This window comes from Sciurus vulgaris (genome assembly GCF_902686455.1).
Source record: "Sciurus vulgaris genome assembly, chromosome: 8".
Classification (NCBI taxonomy): Eukaryota; Metazoa; Chordata; class Mammalia; order Rodentia; family Sciuridae; genus Sciurus; species Sciurus vulgaris.
In genome coordinates, this window is record NC_136468.1 from 102,373,261 (window position 1) to 102,392,605 (window position 19,345).

The window sequence follows — 19,345 nt, forward strand, 5'->3', positions numbered from 1 at the left end:
GGCATGTCTTTGTTTAGTGAAAAGTGGGCTCTGTTACCTAAGTGAAGGAGAGATGGCCACATAGGAAGAGCTACAGGCGGCTTCAGTTTGGGCAGTATTCATCATGTAAAACTCACCTCCAAGTGTCTTCCTGTGGGGACAGATTCTGTTAAAGTTCAATTTTCTCAAATGCATATTTTGAAAAATAAATAAAACGATGGCAGTAAATTTCTGTTTTCTTTGAAGCCAGGCTTAACATGAGTGGAAGCATTGTACTCAAAGAAAAAAAGTCGGTTACAGTCCAGTACCTCCCAGGCCCCCGCAACAGGTTTGACAGCAGCCTCTATAGAGTCGGCGGCTTCCGGTTCAGTGAACGTGAATACTTCAGTCAATATCTGCTCCCGGACTGTGCTGCTGAGCACAGCACAAAGAACACAGGAATTTTATCCAAGAAGCTGGCGCTCAGACTCTGAATACACACTATAATTAGGGCCCACTTCTCTGCAACTGAAGATCAAATTCAATATTTCAGTCATTAGAAACACTGTAAAACAGAACAAAGTATTATTGCCCTTTGAGTATAATTTATTTGTTTCATGTTCATTTCTTAGTGCAAAATATAATGTGTATTGGTTGATGTGGATTTATGTTGCCAGCTCATCAAAATTTTGAAAGTTTAGGAACTGAAACTCAACCACATGTTCATACTTAACCTGAGGGACTGACTATGTAGATAGAAGTTCTAAGGGAGTTCTTGAAAATGCCACAGGTTTTAATTTTTTTCTGTTGATTGTGAGACACCATGACCAAACAAATAGGGCTCACTTTCTTTTTTGGAACTGAGGTTATATGCAAAAAAATCTTGGAAATAGCAGTAGAAATGGCTGAAAGTATAAAACATGATGCATGACACCAGTTTTAAAAAAATAATAATAAAACCTAAAGCAGAGAATCTGGCAAAGAGTGAAGTTAGATGAGGTATTATTTTAGAGCAAGAGTTGGCAAACCATCTCTTTGGCTTCTCAGGTTAAAACCTCTTTGTCACAATTACTATAATCTGCCCTTATATTGTTAAAGCTATCACAGGAGATAATAAACAATGGGCAAAATTGCATTCCAATAAAACTTTATTCACAAACACAGTCTGTGGGCCAGATCTGACTCACAGACCACAACCTATTTTAGATGGTTCTTCACAGCACTTTCTGATAAGCAGACATCTGATCAGGGAAACTATGAAGTGAGGAAGGACACCATGGGTATTCAAAAAAAAAGGTGCCAGGCGGAAAACACAGTGATCTGGTTTAACATGGATTACATTCTCTTGGATATACTGCTGTATTCACTAATCATTGTTTACCCATGTTTTAATATAGTTTTCTCAGATGTAATTAACTGTTGCTCCACATTCCACAGAGCTAATGAATCACAGTATACAAAACCACACCTGTGTCTGGATATAGAAATTGTGCAGTATTAGTGCCATAAATTCTACTCAATAAACACTGGTATATGTTCTATGTTTTTGGCTACAAACAAGCTTATTAGTTCAAATGACTTGACATAGCTTTTTACCACCCTTCTCCACACTGCCATATTTCCACCTTAGGAATCTGCAGGTGATGACAGCCAGGGACACTGGACACTTCCTTTCAGGTGTTGTGGGTATTTAGTTGTGCATATCCGTTAAGTGTAGTCTAGGGCTGCAAAGTATATGGTGTTCATTTTCACTAGCAGGGCATAACAGTCATGAGGAAGGGGAGTAGGGTCTGACACTGGGTTAAAATAATGGCATCACCTACTCCTAACCTAAAAGAGTTCTCCATTCTCCATGTCAAGGTATCCATATTCTTTTTTTTTTTTTTGGTGTGTGTGTGTGTGTGTGTGTGTTTGTGTGTGTTGCTGAGGATTGACCAGAGGGCCTTGTGCTTGTGAGGCAAGTACTCTACCAATTGAGCTATATCCCCAGCCCTGAGGTATCCATATTCTTAAAATGAGGCCAATCATAATAACTCCATCATAATCACCTTGCTATAAGTATTAAAAGAGATAATTATAGAAAGTCTTTAAAATTGTTCCTCACTGATAGTAAGTACTCAACACTAGCTATAATCGCTAGAATTTGTTTTCTTGTCTTTTTTGTTTATTGTATTTTGTTTTGGTCCAGGTAGTGAACCCAGGATACTTTACTGCTGAACAACATCCCAGTTCTTTTTATTTTTATTTTGAGGCAGGGTTTCACTAAGTGCTGAGACTGACCTCAAACTAAAGAGCTTCCTGCCTCAGTCTCCCTAGTCACTAGGATCAAAGGCAATACAAAACCACGTTTTTTCATATTCAATTTTATATATTTTTTACATTTAAAAATATAATTTAAAATTAATATTTAATTTTACATGCTTTTTCATGTTTAATTATGTGTTCCTTTTTTACTTTATCATTGAAATATTTTGGTCTTCTCTTTAAATTGTCCATTTAAGACTGCTAATTTCATTAATTTTCTTTCCATATAAAGTGCCTGGGAAGCAGCTATAGATATAAATAAAATGGTACCCAGTCATACAAGGTGACTTCAAATATCTACAACAATAACTTTCCTTTGTTAATTTTAAATTATGCTATTAAAATATTCCAAACTAGTTATGGTCCCAAATACAATTATAAGATTTTGCTAAATCTCCATATTTTAGTGGTGGTTTCCCTGAGAATGAAACCAATGAAATCACTAGTAGGTATATGGGCCCATCACACTTTTAAGTAAGTGGCTAGGCTGAAGGCTTCTCCTGAATAAATATTATATGAACTCCCAAAAAGGAAGGCACTGAATTCAGGGATGAAGGGGGACTCAGGAGCTACTCTGGTTATCTACTTACTGTTTCTTTCTCCAAGCGTTTACTATAATGTTACATCTTTTTCTTAGAGTGTTCTCTCTCTGAGAAGTAATGAATATACTCACTCTCTAAACTTACTGCTCCTTTCTCTGCTCTCATGCCTAGAAGGCAACCTAATCCTGGGGGCAAAGTCTTTCCTATATCCAGTTCACTCTATTTCACGGCTAATATTAATTATCTTCCTTGTACTGAATCCTCTCCTCTAGGCACCAAGAGGCAGACCACTCTTAATGGGAAGAACAGCTCTACTTACTTTGGTAGAGTGATTTCAGTGAGTCAGGTAGTCTTGCCCAGAATGAGCCATATTGACTCAATGGAAAAAACAGAATATGAGTCCTCACTTCCTCCAAGACAGAAAAGATAAAGAGTTTTCTAAAACAAATTAGGAAAGTGGATGGAGGAATGCACTGGCTTCTATGTGCTGGCTCAGGATGAAACTTGGGTTCAGGACTGTTCACATCCACAGCATAATGCAAGGGAAGCTCTCAGCTCCACTGAAAAGATAATTATTATAATGGATTAGTAACTAAGGACCCTGCTTTGGAAAATAAATTGCAGATCTCAATATGAAGCAATGGGATAGTCCAAAATCCAATTCATATTGGTTCATGAATGAGAAGACTAGAGCTCAAAAAGGTTATGTGGAAAGAACAGATTTCCCCTCCCCCCAAAATCCAGACTGGATAAAATCAAAGTAGAATCAAAAGTTACTCAATAATTTGAGTTTCTAGAAATATACCATGTCTACTTTTTTTTTTTTTTAAGTATACTTAAGTGAATTCTAACACTTAGGGAAAAAAAAGCACACACTCAAAATTCAAGAGAAAAAAAGTACTTTACTGATATAGAAAGCAGCCCTTAGTTTATTATGGGGTAGAAGCATGTAAACACCAATTTTCTAAATATCCAAGTGAAAATTTTAAAGCTGGTAATAATGTTAGTCTAGAGGGCATCATTAATTCTCATAGAATACAATAGTGTCATCCCAGGTTTTGCAAGGATACAGCCCTGAAGTAAACAATGCCAGGCAGCAAATATAAAGACCAAGTAAAAATACACATAAAATTACTGCCTTGACTGTAGGTATACAGGTTCGAGTTTTGTCATTCATGCTCCAAATAAATCAGTGGTCATAATAAATGATTTGAGAAAGACACTCTGATAGTCTATAAGGGAAGATTCCACTATGCACTGTTGAAGAAACTACTCAAAATAAATAAATATAATCCAGGAATTGTACATTTTATAAACAGCCTTTATATGACAACTCAAAGAGAGGTGATAGCCACATTCCATGTCCTACTTACATGTTCTAAATCTAAATTCATGATTCTGAGTTAAAGGAAATACCAATAAATTTAAATATTATTTCCAGTATTGCATTTGAATCAATTTAAGTTTCTATATCTACACTGCCTATCCATAAACTGTGGATAACACTGTGAGAGCAAGCAGGGTAAGCTAAAGGCATTCCATTTAACAAAGTGGGTTCTTTCACACAAGCTGACGTATTTCCGTACATATTTATAAGGCTTAGTGGTTATTATTAGGCTGTAATTGCAGTTGTTCTAACACCTAATAAGCCATGGTTGGAAAAACAAAGGCAGGTTAATTTGTGATTTCCTCTACTCATTCAGAGGCAAATTAAGTGTCAAACAGCTAATACAGAACATATTTCATTTTATGAGATTTTAATTTAATTCTGCACCATATCGTTGATGCCTTAATATAGGGTGGTTTATCTAAAAAGAGGAGCAATTTATAAACCTCTTTCAATAGAATCTTTAATGATGGGATATGATAGCATAATTATCACGGTGCCTGCCATCTTTCTAAACAGAGATCTGTCGGCATTTCCATCAGCACAAATCCTTGTTTTTCAGAGACTTATAATTTATTTTCTAAAGTTGGCACCCAAAGAACAATTGTATATACAGAATAATGAGAATTTCCCCTCAATTTTGTCTTCTTGGAGTTAAAATATTTACTCTCAGAGCTTAATAAGCTCACTTGATCTCATTTTCTATAACACAATGATACAGAAAGCATTTTAAAATTCACATTCTAGACAAAATCATTTTCTAACACTAACAAGACTTGCTTTGCAGAATTCAGTAAATGGAGCCAAATTCCCTCCACTTTCAAGGTGCTCAGAGGCATCTCCATATCATATGTCAGAAGGTTTGAAGCAGCCCAAGCACTCATCACAGAGCTAGGCCCTACCTGCCTCACCTGCTAACCCTCACATTTGTCCATAGCTCTGTGTTTTTAAGTGTGCTTGCACAAACACTACTTCTTTTGAATTCTTCCTGCAATTTGAAGAACTGGTTAAAGTAGATAGTTTCACTTCCATGAATGAAACCATCACATCAAGAACAAGTCACCAGAGGTCACAGAACAAGTGAGTGGCAAAGCGAAAAGGGGAAATCGAGCCTCTGTTTGTCCCTCCATCCTCTCACACACTGGACCAACATGACTGCTCACTGAGCACCTTGTGCAAAGGGCTTGTCCAAGTGCTGGGCACCACAAGTGGCAGTGACCACTAACGATAAATTACCAATCAAGAGAAAAAATCACTGCAATAAAGGTATCACTACAACAGAGCCTCTGGGTCAGCAGAAGAAGGCAGCATTTGACTCAGGTTCTGAGGATGAATATTAGCAGGAATTCATCCTGCAGAGAGGGAGGATCATTGAGGGCAATGCAGGGAGAATGTCATGCTATAAAGGCATGGAATTGGGACTTGCTTCAACTTCCTGGGGCTTACTTCATTAGCTCAGCATCTGCCTAGAGACTTGCTAGGACAAGCCAAATAGAGCAGTCCCAGGAGGCCACAGACGCCCAGGCTCCCCGTGCCCCTTACACACAGCAATGACACTCCATCTCAGAATTCTCCAGGACTTCTCTGTTGAGGTTCAAGATGATCTATCTACCAGACGTACATTGCGAATCTTTGATAATTATACAGATAAGCTGTTGGAGAATAATTTCGTCAACTGCTGCAAAAATAAAGACCTTAAAGCTTGGTTGAGAAAGTAGGAAGCATTCAAATGCACAGAAATCCCAGCTCGAAGTAATACCTAAAATGTAACTCCCTCACCCTGCTCCATCATTCTCCAGTCCTGAACTGTCTGATTCTTATTCTGTGGCACTGTTATCACTAAGAGTCAGTGCAGGTAAAATAAGTAGGGTCTACAGCACACCATAGAGAACACAGGAAGGTTTACTGTCATATTCTGCCAAAGAACCAAGAATTGGAAATTTTACTGATAAATTCATATTTGAATTTAATTACAAGGCAAACTATGATGAACCCAGAGGAAACAGGTAAGGCTACTACATCAACTCATTTTTAAAAATTCCTCTAGAACATAATTTTTGAAAAAGTAAAGAACTCTAAAATTCCATAGGAAATCTGATTTAAATTACTTCATCACAGAACCTCAAGTCTGGGAGGAATTAGCCATCCTTGTCTCCAAGGCCTCCAAGCCATAGGGCAGATCCTCGTCTGAGATCCATGTGGTCCCATCTATACCATAAAAGCTCTGTATAATGGGGTGAATCACATGTCATGTTTCAGACTGAGTTTGGAATTTCCTTCCCTTTGTATTGGGGTCTTAAATTGGCCTCTTGGTTTTATGTGAGTGTATTTTTAGCAGGCTTCAGAATGCTGTAAATACTTACTTGTGTTGCAGAGAAAAGTCGAAGAATAAGTCACAAGTTTCTTGCATTCTCTCTCTATAAATACCCACTTTTCCTTTAATGCTTAAAGAAGTCTGCAACACAGATTTATTACTTACCTCCAGGCAAATCTACACTGAAATTACAATTCAGTAATGGAAGATGGATCCAAAAAACTGTTGGTAAAATATTATATGTGTACTTGGGTATGTAGTTAGGACTGTTAATATCAATTAATTCTGTTCACAGAGGAGGACTTGTTTTAAAACAACTTCATTTTTCTTCAGCATAATATGTAATTACACAGCTGTAACTAATAGCCAGGGAGATGCAATCTACCATCTAAATAACCAGCATTATTCTTCAAAGTATTATTTGTGCTTTTCTAACTTTACTGTCTCAGAATGAAGGGTGATTATTACATATGACTAAATGTGTGTATCAAGGCCATTAGCAGGGGACGGCCCCTCCCAGAGAATGGCTCCAATTATTACAGTATAGGACAGTTTTCTGGACAGTAATGTAAATAAACACTATTTTAGTTTGCAAATCCACTGTTCTTTCAAACCAAGGGAGATGATATCTATTTCCACGAGATTTTCTTTTTTTCTTTTATAATACACATTATCACAATCATTCTTTCTTTTATCTTTGTATAAACCATGTGCTCGATCACATTTGCCATTTTGTTTGGGTGACATTGCCATCAATCAAGTGACTGTTGGTGTACATACCACGGGGGCTATGAAAATTCACCATAAAAATTTCATTACGATTCATTGTGATCCCCAGGACAGGCATTTCATGAAATGAAAATCTTAGCATGAAAAATTTCAAACCTAATCTTGACCAAATACATATTCTCAGCACTACCCCTTACAGTAAGCCTCTAATTTTTAATTTTGTATTTACAGCCCACAGAACACACGTCAGCAAAATATATAGGAAGTACTTGCCAGCTACCTAGTGTGACAGGCATTCCTCAGGAAACAGCAGGGATTTGCTTCAGTGAATCCAGGAACAGATAGATCTGCTGTATTTCAGAAGTAAATCTTATACTTCTATCACATCTTCAAAGCCCAATAGATGTGCCATTAAGACAACGTCCTGAGCCCATCAAAGCTGGTATTTTGTTCCCTTTCATTAATGGGTAAAGTTTTAATACTTACACGTGCAATGGAGGAATAGGAGACGGATCATAATGGTAACGGCCCTCATGATGTCTGGCATCAATTGGTACAGGAGGGTGGAAGGCAGGAAAAAGATGAGGAGGGTCTGAAAAAGAAAGAAAGTCCACCGTACATAAGAGGAACACCTGGAAACAGCATTTCAATTCATGAGGTGACACTGCTGTGCCGTCTTCACTACCGATGCTGAATCTACTTTTAGAATTTCTGAAAGAACTCTTGAAAGTTAATGACTGGGTTCACTGAGGTGCTACACAAGTATGATTGGGTGAGTATTACATACCTGCTCAGAAAAAGTGGAGTCTCTGAATCCCACTAAAACCCAGGCAGGAAAGTAAGAGGAGGAACAGCATGGCTTCCACTCTAGAAGAAAAGTTGCCCAGAGGCAGAGGCTGAAAGGAGTCACAAAGCCAAGAGGAAAAATTACACTGTCAAGTAAATTGTAGACAAAGGCATGATAATATAAAGACTAGTCTCATGTCTCCCATGCCCTTGCTGTTTTTAAGGGTATCCTTTCCAAAGTTTTTGCTAGAATCTATATGTGTACATACACACTTTATTATTTTTTTTTTAATTTAAATGCATGTTGCCCTCCTTCAGGGCCTGGGTTAGGCCTCCACAGTCCCAACACCAGGGCATCAAATCTCTAACGTGGCCAGAGAAAGACTGAGGGACTGGCTAGAAGAGATGAGCAGATTCACTCAGACTCAGAGAGGGGATTTAAAGCAAGTTCAGGAGATTTCTGACAGTGTAGCCCTAACATCGGCTTTGACCCAGACCGCCTCCCCCTTCTCTTCCTCTGATATACTGTCCACTGATTCCTGGGTCCTGTCTGCCTTCAAATAGCTCCTTTACCGCCCCCCCCCCCCCCCCCCCGCTTTATAATTACTAACTGATATCCATTATCTCTTGCAAATCTGAAGAGAATTTTCATATAAAAAAGGAGTTAATGCATAGTAAAAAAATAATTAAAAGTTATAAAAGATTTTATAATTAGAAGCAAGACCAATATTTTGTAACGATACTAAGGTTTCTCCTAAGTTGCAAGAAATAAGATTAAGAAGACTGAAACCTAGAAGTTTGACTCCAAGCTGTGAGACTGATAATGACAATAAATATGCAGAAACTTCTTCAAATATGAGCCCTCCACACTTGGTCACTGTGGAGCCCAGACATTACCAACACGTCAGGAGGCAATATGTACACCAAACAAGCTTTGGAATGATTCTGAGTTACTTAGAGAAGCCTCAAGATTTTTCCTTGTGCTAAGAGAAGTAGGCTGTAAGGAGAGTCCAAAGGGGGCCCTATGAACAGGTTCTGCTGGCTACTGGAAGACCCAGACCAGGTCATGGGGCGTGGAATGCATCCAAACACACAAAGACCAGGATGCAGATCACATCCTGAAGTTGGCAACACACATCTCAACTGTGAATTTTTATAAGAGGAAGTGGACAACCACTACATGCATCTCTGCTGATTCCAGGTGGTTGTAACGTTCTCCCCTGTACATCCTTCTATTTCCCAAATGTTCTTCAGCAAGTATCTTTTAGAATGTGAGTATAACAGATATTTTTAAAAATTTTAATACGCATTACTTCTCTTGTTTTGAGCTTTGCCCTTTTGGCCTTCCTTTGACGATATAAGACTATGGTTATTGAGAAAAATAATAAAAGTGTAAAAACTATAGGTATCACATCGATAGGAGCTGCATGCCAGGAAGAGGTGCGAAATTATAATTCTATCAGTGTTCCACCAGATCTAAAACCTAGAAAATAGTCCCAAAGGGATATTGTACTAAAAAACTGTCACTCATTCAAATGTATTCTTTGCTTGTTCTAAGGTTTGGAAAGGGCAGATGCAGTGGTATGGAAGGAGGGAAGGAATAATTTTGGCACTATCAAATCACTGTCACTGTGATATAACAGGCAATGATGCTAGAAATTCAACAGGTAAGGAATATACTAACTACCCAACCATTTATCACATGTTAGACGTTTCATAAAGTTCACATGAAAAACTAAGTACATTTTAAGTTCACCACTTAGGATGTAAAGAAGATGGGGTCAATTCTTTTGTGATGCAGACATTAACAGTTGATTCGCTAAGTTGAAAGTTCATCCAGCAATCTTGGCATATTCACTGTTGTGCCTAACTCCAGCAATCAATGTCACCCCTGGAGAGCTAAACCATTCAATTTTATTTAACCATTTTTTGTGAAAATTATTTATCCTCCTTAAAATAACAAAATTAGGTGACATAATCTTTGATACTAGTTTGCAAATCTGACAAATACTCAGTAATGTTTCCTGATTTTAAATTTTGAAACAAACCCACATTAATGGCATTCAGATCTGGGGTAAGGTAGATGGCCATCAAAATGGGAATGGCTGTACTTTGCATTCCTCACCTATAAGCTGTCCCCGCTGATGCAAACAGACTTCTCATTTATACATACCACCTGCTCCTGTAAAGCAGAGAACTAAACTTATTAGTACCCTATGTAAATTAATCATTCCTAAAGTATGATCCACTTCCTAAAGGCTTCTTCAGTGCACCATTTATAAGGCCGTTTTCAGGAACACTGTAACAACAATGTCAGAGGTGGAAGATAGGGAATTTTACTTCTTTACTTTTTGGTTATTGGGTGTATTTTTCATAATTAAATTCACTCCACCAGATAAGTGGATATTAACTGTTTCTGGATTTTTCTATTGTGGGGCGTAACTATGAATTAAGTACAAACCCACATTTCATACACAGCACTAAAATGTGTAAATCTATTCCATATTTAATATATGCCTCCTATATCCAAGAAAAAAACAGCCATTATCTTTTATGTGAGCATTTATAACGAAGTTGCAGTGATTATGTGCACAAGGATGGAGACCAATCAGTTAATCCTATAAAATGTAAACAGAGTACCCAAGCAGCATAAAAATCTCTTCCCCCAGGAAAACCTATGCTAACACTGACATTGAAGAGACTTTTCCATCTTTTCATTTCCACAAAATTATCCTTTTAGGATTTAGGTTCACTTACTCTCTTTTACCTTCTCCTTTTTTTCTGAATTAAAGAGAAAATGACCAAGCACTGCAAAAAAAAAAAAAAAAAAATTCGAGGGGAAAATATAAAACACAATTATTGGGACATTCGGTACTCATTCCTCAACAATTGAGTCCAATAGCATTTTGTGAGTTTCAAAGTTAATTCTGACTGAAAGTATCTGGTGCATCTTGTAATGCTGTTTACACAGTGTTTATGTTCCAAGAAATTTGTTATGAATTGTGCATTCTGGAATCAGGTTTAAATAAAGAAGAGAAAATTAATGGAGATGATCAGATTTGACCAAAAGACATCTGGCTTTAGTTTAAGTGTTTCAGAGTTTCTATGTTCCCCTCTTGATTAAGTTTAAAACAAGTTTTCCTGGCCAGCTGAAGTCTATGTGAGCCACTGCAGCTTCTGTGGGACATTAGTGGAAATCATACCTACAAAAAATTAAATGGAACACCCCTCTTCCTATTCAAGACATGCTTGGCCATAGCCTAAAACAATAAATAAGGAATAAAAAGCAGTGTGAGCATTTGCCACACACGGCATCACGTAATATTGTAATATTAACCCTAACTTGTTTTGCAAAAGACGCTCTTGACTCCTCAAACCTCAAACGGTACCTGTCTCACGTCTCCGTTTGTCGTTTCTATGTGGATCAGCAGCATGTTCCATCACAGACCCAAAAAGCTGTCCAAGAAAACCCACATGACAAGACGAGGTTCCTGTCGCCAGCAGCCACCGTAATTATCCGCCTCTCAGTTTATTATTTACACATGAGCAGCGCAGCTGTGGCGCATCATAACTCAAGTGTATGTGTAATAAGTTACCGCACCGCAGCCATCTCCTGCCCTGGCCCTTGACAAAACACCACATGATGACTTCTCCAAAGTCAGGCGAAAACTGCTGAAGCAGAAGGAAGTGCCACTAAACCTGGCTACCTCCTATTTATCATACAATTTCCTGACTGATGGTTCCACAAACCAGCTGCTAAGTGCTGTGTACTCTACTGTCAGCAAACTAACGCGCTAAATGGAAGACAGGGAGAATAATGTGCAGAACTGGTGGAATCAATTTTACTGAGGGAATTAAAATTCTACCAGGTGGGGGTGGGTCTGCGGAGCAGTGGTAAGCAGTCAACTGTACATGCTTATGGTTGCAAAGATGATTTATTACAGACCTGCAAGAGGTTTGCCTATTGTACCAGAGTCCTCTTATACTGAACAGAGATTTGAAGAGTGTGTATTATCTGAGCGTTGAGTGGAATAGTCTTTAAACCCTACACATATGTAATTGACTTGACACATGTTTAAATTGAAATGCATAGTAAAAATATTTGTGCTGGGTAGAGTTGTCAGTATTCAATTTCACACTGGCTGTCATCATGCTAAGCATTAAGGGTCTCATTAAGAATGAGAGGCATTGATTTTTAGGTCTCTTCACAACAGCCTGGGTTGATCATAAAACCTGTAGCAAGAGAATAACCAAGAAAGACACTTGGAGATTTATCTTCAGTTGCATCCTTCTCCCAAGAAATAGTTTTAATATCCTCAGGCTATTCAGATCTCTTGGATGCCATCCTGGGAAACTGTCTTTTAAGGTTTGAAATTTACATACAAAAATTGTAGATTAAAAAAGAGAGATCAAAGTCGCCTCAGTGAGTGCCCTCAAGGAGTAATTCACCAAATGATGCTTGAGCGGATTGACGGTACCCAGGAAACAGCACACAAGAGATCCACTGGCGTGAAGTGCCCAGTGGAGAAGTCCTCCTGGCTCATTTAAATACCGAATGGGTCTGTATCTGGCCTGGGGATTTATTCTACTCACTATATAGAGACTGTTTACCTGTTGCTAGGGTCAGCCCCCCACCCACAGGAATGGCTAGTACCCTCAGACTCAATCACCTGCCATCAGCAGAAGTATCTCATTAAAAACACACATGGGTTCCTGAAAGTTACATCCACTAGGCTAAAATCAAAATAACCACTCACGTTCTATAAAACGAGATCTCAAATTGGGGATGTGGGTGACCAGCTGCCAAGAAACCCAGTCCAATAAGTTGGTAGAGACACAGACCAGGCCTTATCGTTGCCTCTTCCCAACCTGATACAGGCATGTCCAGTCATCAGTGCCTGCGGGAACTTTTCCAGGGCTCAGTGTCCTAAAAGAAACATTGTCACTAGGGCTGACTGCAAGACCCAGATGGACTCATGGGTCAGATGTCTTCACTGGCAGCAGAAAGAAGTTGACGTGGTTGCTCTGAGGATACCCTGAAATACCTGACCAGGAGGATCTGGAACAACAAGCTTCAAGCAAGGTAGCCCTTTATGGTTTGCTGTGAGTTTGGTCTCCGAGGTATCCCACCTTACAGGACAGCTGTGAACCTGCTTGGCATCCCCATAGCATTATCCCATGAAGCAAAAGAAGTCTTCCTTCTGGTTTTGTGTGCACATCATGTGGAAATGAACTTCTCTAGACTCATTAGAAGGGACTGCTTGCTTATATAAACCTCAAGAAGAAAATTTACAATGGTTCTGGTATATTCTAGTAATTTTCTAGATGTGCTAGGCTACATTTAAAATAAAAATTGTCACTTTATACCATGGCAGGAACCTCTATTTGGGGAGCATATGCTGTAGGAAGATCTGAAACTATTTACTAGTTTTTGTAAATAAAGGTTTGTTGAAATACTGCTGTGTTCATTTGTTTACCAATTCCTAGAGCTGTGTTCACACAATGGCAGAATTATGCTCAAATATGTTATGCTTTAATACCTGGCCCTTTATAGAAAAAGTTTGATGCATGTTCTGCTAGAGTACCACCATGAAGTAATTTTCAGAAACTTACATTTCAGGGGGAAAAAAAAATCACTCATCAATTTTTTTCTTTGTGGATATCTATCTTTGATGACATGATGTCTATTTAAATGCTAATCTTTCTTATTTGCCAATATATATGACTTAAAAATAACTTTACAGTAAAAGCAGCCCATACTAATAATTAATGAAGAGTCACATCTGATTTTAGCAAAACCTTTTTGAGTAGATAAATTCTATTTTTTGTGGGGGGGTGGGGTGCCTCCCAGGGATTGAACTCAGAGGCACTCAGTCACTGAGCCACATCCCCAGCCATATTTTGTATTTTTTTTAGAGATGGGGTCTCACTGAGTTGCTTAGCACCTCACTTTTTCTGAGGCTGATTTTGAACTCACAATCTTCCTTCCTAAGCCTCCTGAGCCACTGGGATTACAGGCGTATACCATGGTATCCAGCAAGAGTAGATAAATTCTAAGATAAAAAAGGATAATGGAGGGCTGGGGTTGTGGCTCAGTGGTAGAGCACTTGCCTAGAATGTGTGAGGCACTGGGTTCAATTCTCAGCACTGTATACAAATAAATAAAGGTCCATTGACAACTAAATATTTTTTAAAAAAATAATGAATGAAATTAACCACAAATCTAGTCAATCATGGGAATTATTGCTTAACATTTGCAAATCTGATTTGCCAATGAAGTAAAACATAGAAAATTTTATATTAAAAGATAATGACAAAAAATCCTAGTCAATTTTACTTCTGGCAACTACCCAACAGTCCTAACTCCTTGTGTATGAATATCCATGGGCATTCCCCACCACTCAAGATGAAAGCTTTCTATCACTTATTCTGTGCAAGTATGTATGCATACCAAATTAATTTAATTAATATTTTAGACCTAACTGCTACCTGCCAGTACATTCCAGTCATACTACAATCCATCCTTTTTGTAATAGTTGAATCCATGCTATGCTTCTCAACAAAAATAATTATTAGTTTTCCACAAGTGATAAATCACTCTCTGCAAGTGAATTGACAAAAAGAAATTTTGGTCTTTTCTACCTCAAATATGTCCTTGGTGGTGATCACTCCCTTTCTGGAAACTTCTAAATCTGCTTGTTTCCAACCTAAAGATCACATCTATTAGAAGCCCAATGGCAGAAGCAAAACCACTTCTCCCTGCAGGTTGGCCAATCAAATTCTGCCATCCAGATTCTCTGGGATGTGTTCTGCCTATGATCCCATATATATGCATCCATGACATTTTTGTTGCTTCTAGGCGATGTTCCTATGTTTCCTGCCAGGATGAGAGAGAAAAAATAATCAGAGGGAAAGGCAGCAAAAAGAAATAAAAGAAGGTTCACAGCCATTATATCTAAAGAGCAGAACTCTCTGAGGGAAATCACATGAAAACATATGAAGAAACACTACACTGAAAATTGACAAATCCACACACTTTGGAATATACTAATGGTGTGCTTTTGGTGACAATAAATAAGCTTGGAAATTAGAAGATGGAAATTGGTTATGAGTGACAAATTCTTTTATCAATAACAATGCTTTTTGTACAGAAGAATTCAAAAGTCAGATTCATAGTTCTAAATATATATGTTGGGATCCTTAATGTGTATGAGACAAAAGTAGAGGATGAAATGTTTCCCTACAAAGTGTGTGGTACCTCAGATTCACCAACAAAAGCCTAAGAGCTAGCAGACTCAGAAGTTGCCTAGTTTATTCAGTTAGCATAGAAGCTATATTCTATCCAAAATAAACCAACATAAAAAAGATATTTTAAACATTTTTTTCAGTGCTGCAAAACTAGCAGTAGAGAAAGAAATGTGAAAGAAACAAAGTACTTACTATTTTTATAAAATTTGCACACATTTTCTCAAAGGATCTTCCTGACAACACTAAAACCAACATCTCCAAAAGCTTTATTATTATTCCAAGTCTTATTTCTTCTTATGTCCAATTATCAGGATAATCCTGAGAACTAAAAAGGCCACTAAATTCTATTATCTATTCGGATGGGCCAAATGATCTACCCCACATCCTATAAAACTAAGACTTTAAGATGCATGTGGATGCTTTTTTTCAGCAGTGTCTTGAGTGTGCTAGTTGGCAACTTTGTAGCAATAAGAAATGAATGACACCCGTATTCCTTTTGTTCAGTTAGACAAGAAATCTATGAAGAGTAGGTTTTTGACTCTCCTACTTAATCTCCACCATCTACCCAGTTGGTAGGTCCAGTCAATCAATAACTACAGGTCTTTCAAGGTTTGCCCTGTTAATAGTGAAGAATAATAATAAAATCAATCACGAGTTTAAGTACTACTCACACAATACTCTGATACATGTCAGGCACTGTAAAAAAGTCTTTCAGACTCATTATTTCACTTATTTCTTCTCAGAGCCTGGCCCTGAGAAGCAGGTATTGAGTGTGAATAAGGAAACTGGGTAAGGACCTTGGCCAGTGTCATATGGGAAGGGAGTGGCAGAGCCAAGGATCTTCTTGATTCCAGTGCCAGGGCTCTTAAGCATTCTACTTCTTTTTTCTTTTCTTTTCTTTTTCTTTCTTTTTTTTTTTTTTACCATTTCTGGGGATCCAACCCGGGGACTCATGGACAGCAGGTAAGCACTCTATGAATGAGCCATACTCCTAAGCCCAACACTATCAGAGTTTGGGCTTGTAATCATTTTTTTTTTATATGAACTATTTAGGGCTCCCTTCTTATCTATAGGTTTAGTACTCACAGTGAGCTGTTGTCTGAAAATACAGTATAGTGCAATAAGATATTCTGAAAGAGAGCCCACATTCACACAACTTTTATTACACTATATTGTTTTAATTATTCCATTTTATTATTAGTTATTAATGCTAATCTCTTACAATGTCCAAATTATAAGTTATATATATTTATAATATATTATAAATTAAACTTTATGTATGATTCACAATATGTATTGTAAATTAAATTTTTTCACAGGTATGTATACAAAGAAAAATAGTATATATGCAGTTTGGCACTAGCTGTGGTTCCAGGGCTCTTAGAACATTTCATCTGAGGATAATGGGACTACCGTACTCCCCAAAACCCAGACTGAACCATGTCCTGCCCTTCTCTCCAAATCTGTGGTGCCCAGGACAGCCTGTCCAATTCAGCCCAACCCCCAGATCCATTCAGGACACTTAGAGCCAGGGCTTCTTGGGCAGCCACGCATGTCCCTGGCTTATGTTCTCCCTCAGATGAGAAACAGTTCCTTCTTATCTAGCTCTTGCCATTTCTTTAAGATCCAATGCCAGTCCCACCTCCCCAGTCGAGCTTCCTGGAGGGCACATGGGAATGCACACTTCTTCCTCCCTTCTTCACAATTTGGGTGAGCTGGGACCACAATAGCTACCCGTAGAACTCTGTGAACCCACAGCCTGTTCTTGCCATCCCTCCCTCTCCCCAGACTCTAGACTCTTGTTTTTGTACTAAAACATTCTCCTTCACACAAATACCCATTGGCTGAACAACTGATGGGAATCACAGCTGAGGGGACAAGCACACCATATTACATTTGCCATGTCCCACTATCCTGCCTGAGGAGTCGCACCTGGCACACAGTCAGGTCAGAATATCTGCTTTCCTCCCTGGCTATCTGGGCTGTGAAAGCAGAAAAGGCTCACTATCCCTGTACTCCTGTATACACTCAAGAAATGTTTACTACAGAAAAAGTGAGGAAGAGGAGGGAAGGCAAAAAAAGAAAGTAAGGCCGTGATGGCAGCAGTGGCCCCGGCAGCTCTCCCTCCTGGGCACTTAGGGGCACTTCCATCCACCGAACAGGTCTCCAGCAACTGGCAACTTGCAACCCACAGAGACAGGCCCACCTTCTCTTGGGATCCTATGTAGGTTTCCATGCATTCCCTATGCTCAGGGCCAGCACAGGGCCAATGCCCAGCTGATTCCTATATATCCTGAGCCAAATCCCAGGGTTCTGAAGTTCACCTTGTAGTCTGCAGAACTTTCTGCTGCCTGCTGAACAGTGCATAACTTTATGTGGGCACCTCACCACCCCACCCCATCCCACTCCTACAACAGGGCAGACAATGGTGGGCCCTCAGCAATAACACCCCACATTGGGATCTTTCCAAGACTCCAAAAGTCCTTTCCCACCAAGGAAATGTTGATGCTCCAGTGAATTCAGACTACTTGAGCAGGCTGCTAATGCCCATATGGAGAAAGCTCTTTGACACAAAAGGTTGGAGGTCAAAAGTTTAAAAGCTCATGACAGAAATGACAGGGGCCCCTTTGCCCCCACCTCCCCCTTTTTTGTCAATAACATCAAAGGACCTAGCCTGTTCTTAATGCTATTATTGTTACGCCTTTGGAATCCATTGAAATTCCAGCATGTTTATTGCACACTGGGAGCATTAAAAGGCTCTACTTCTTGTCCCTTAAACTCTGAACTTTCACTGTCTATGAAGCATCATTGTTTGAAGGAGCACACAAAGCTTTTAAGCAAAGAGTTTATTTTAAGTGCTTCTTCCACCATGATTGTAAAATAATAAAGCACACGACATGGTTCCCTTGCAAGGATGAGCAAAGAAATGAGAGAGAGTGAGAATCCCCTCTGCTTTTCTCTGAAGGGGGAAAAAATTCCCTTCATACTTCCTGGCTCTTAAGAATGCAAGTAGGAAGATATTCCCTATTTTTCTTTTATTTCTCCTTTCCCTGGGATCCCTATATTAGCCACTAGTCACACATTTTACAAAGGCATTAGCCATGTGGGCTTACGTCAAAGGGCATCACCTGAGGTAACCTAAAATGTCTTTCTGCTTAAGAGCACCTTCCCAAGCCCTCCTCCAGCGTGCAGTAGCCCTAAACATGTTCCTGAATGTGCAGATATAAAGCACACAGTATGTTGATTCAGAATGACTCCAAGCTCCACTTCCTAAAGTTCACGTTTGTGGCTTCCTCTCTCCTTGGCTACCCTTCATCACTATTACCAGCTTCCTATCTTGATTCTTAGTTTAAGTCTATGTAGAATGCTGAACAAATTTCTGATTATCTGTGATCTGCTGTCTCTTAACATATCTGCTCCGGTGGTAATGCCCTTAGATGTCTAAAAAGCACCTAGCTCTGGGTCCCCCAAGTCCACCACCCCCACCAAAGACAGAGGCTACTCATTTCCCATTCTTTTCCTTCATGTTTCCTAAAATCCAGGCAAACTAAAGAGCTCATTCAATCCAAGAGGAATTCAAATGGGTGGAATTCTGCTTTAGGATTGAAGGGGGAATGCAGATTTGGGGGTGTCAATAAACCCTTTCATCAATTCAGCTGAGCATTATTGAGGACATTCCTTCCTAGAGAGGTCAAGGGTTCCCAAAGTGCTCTCGGTAAGCAGAGGTTGTTTTGGCCATGTACCTCTTGAAGCCTCAAGTTCTACTGCCACTTCCCCTCCAGCTGCCTCAGCAGGTGACCTCTCTGCCGCCTTTTCCACAGGCCCTTCACTGGGACACAGCAGCTGTTCACCTCATCTACACAGGCCCAGGCTCCACCTGATCTCTATGTGATCTCCATCTGGAGATCTCCATCTGGTCACCCAAAGTGACCTTTGGTTTCCAGACGAACCACATGGGGCTCAGTCTTTACAAACTTACTTGACAGGTGTCTAAACTCCATGGTGTCCATTTGTTCCCATGGGCATCTGAGAACAGAGAACCTGATCTATTTCTGGAGTCTGTATTTCCACCTGGTT

At 39.1% G+C, this 19,345-nt stretch overlaps 1 protein-coding gene across 4 annotated transcripts in view; it reads right to left on the reverse strand.

Annotated features, from left to right (window-relative positions):
• GLI3 (GLI family zinc finger 3) overlaps positions 1-19,345 on the reverse strand; it is a 274,948-nt gene that overhangs the window by 111,712 nt on the left and 143,891 nt on the right. For all 4 annotated transcript variants that reach the window (XM_079149884.1, XM_079149883.1, XM_079149885.1 and 1 more), the window contains exon 4: positions 7,721-7,826. In XM_079149884.1, coding sequence (XP_079006010.1) covers positions 7,721-7,826 — 106 coding nt within the window. The remainder of the gene's footprint in view (positions 1-7,720; positions 7,827-19,345) is intronic.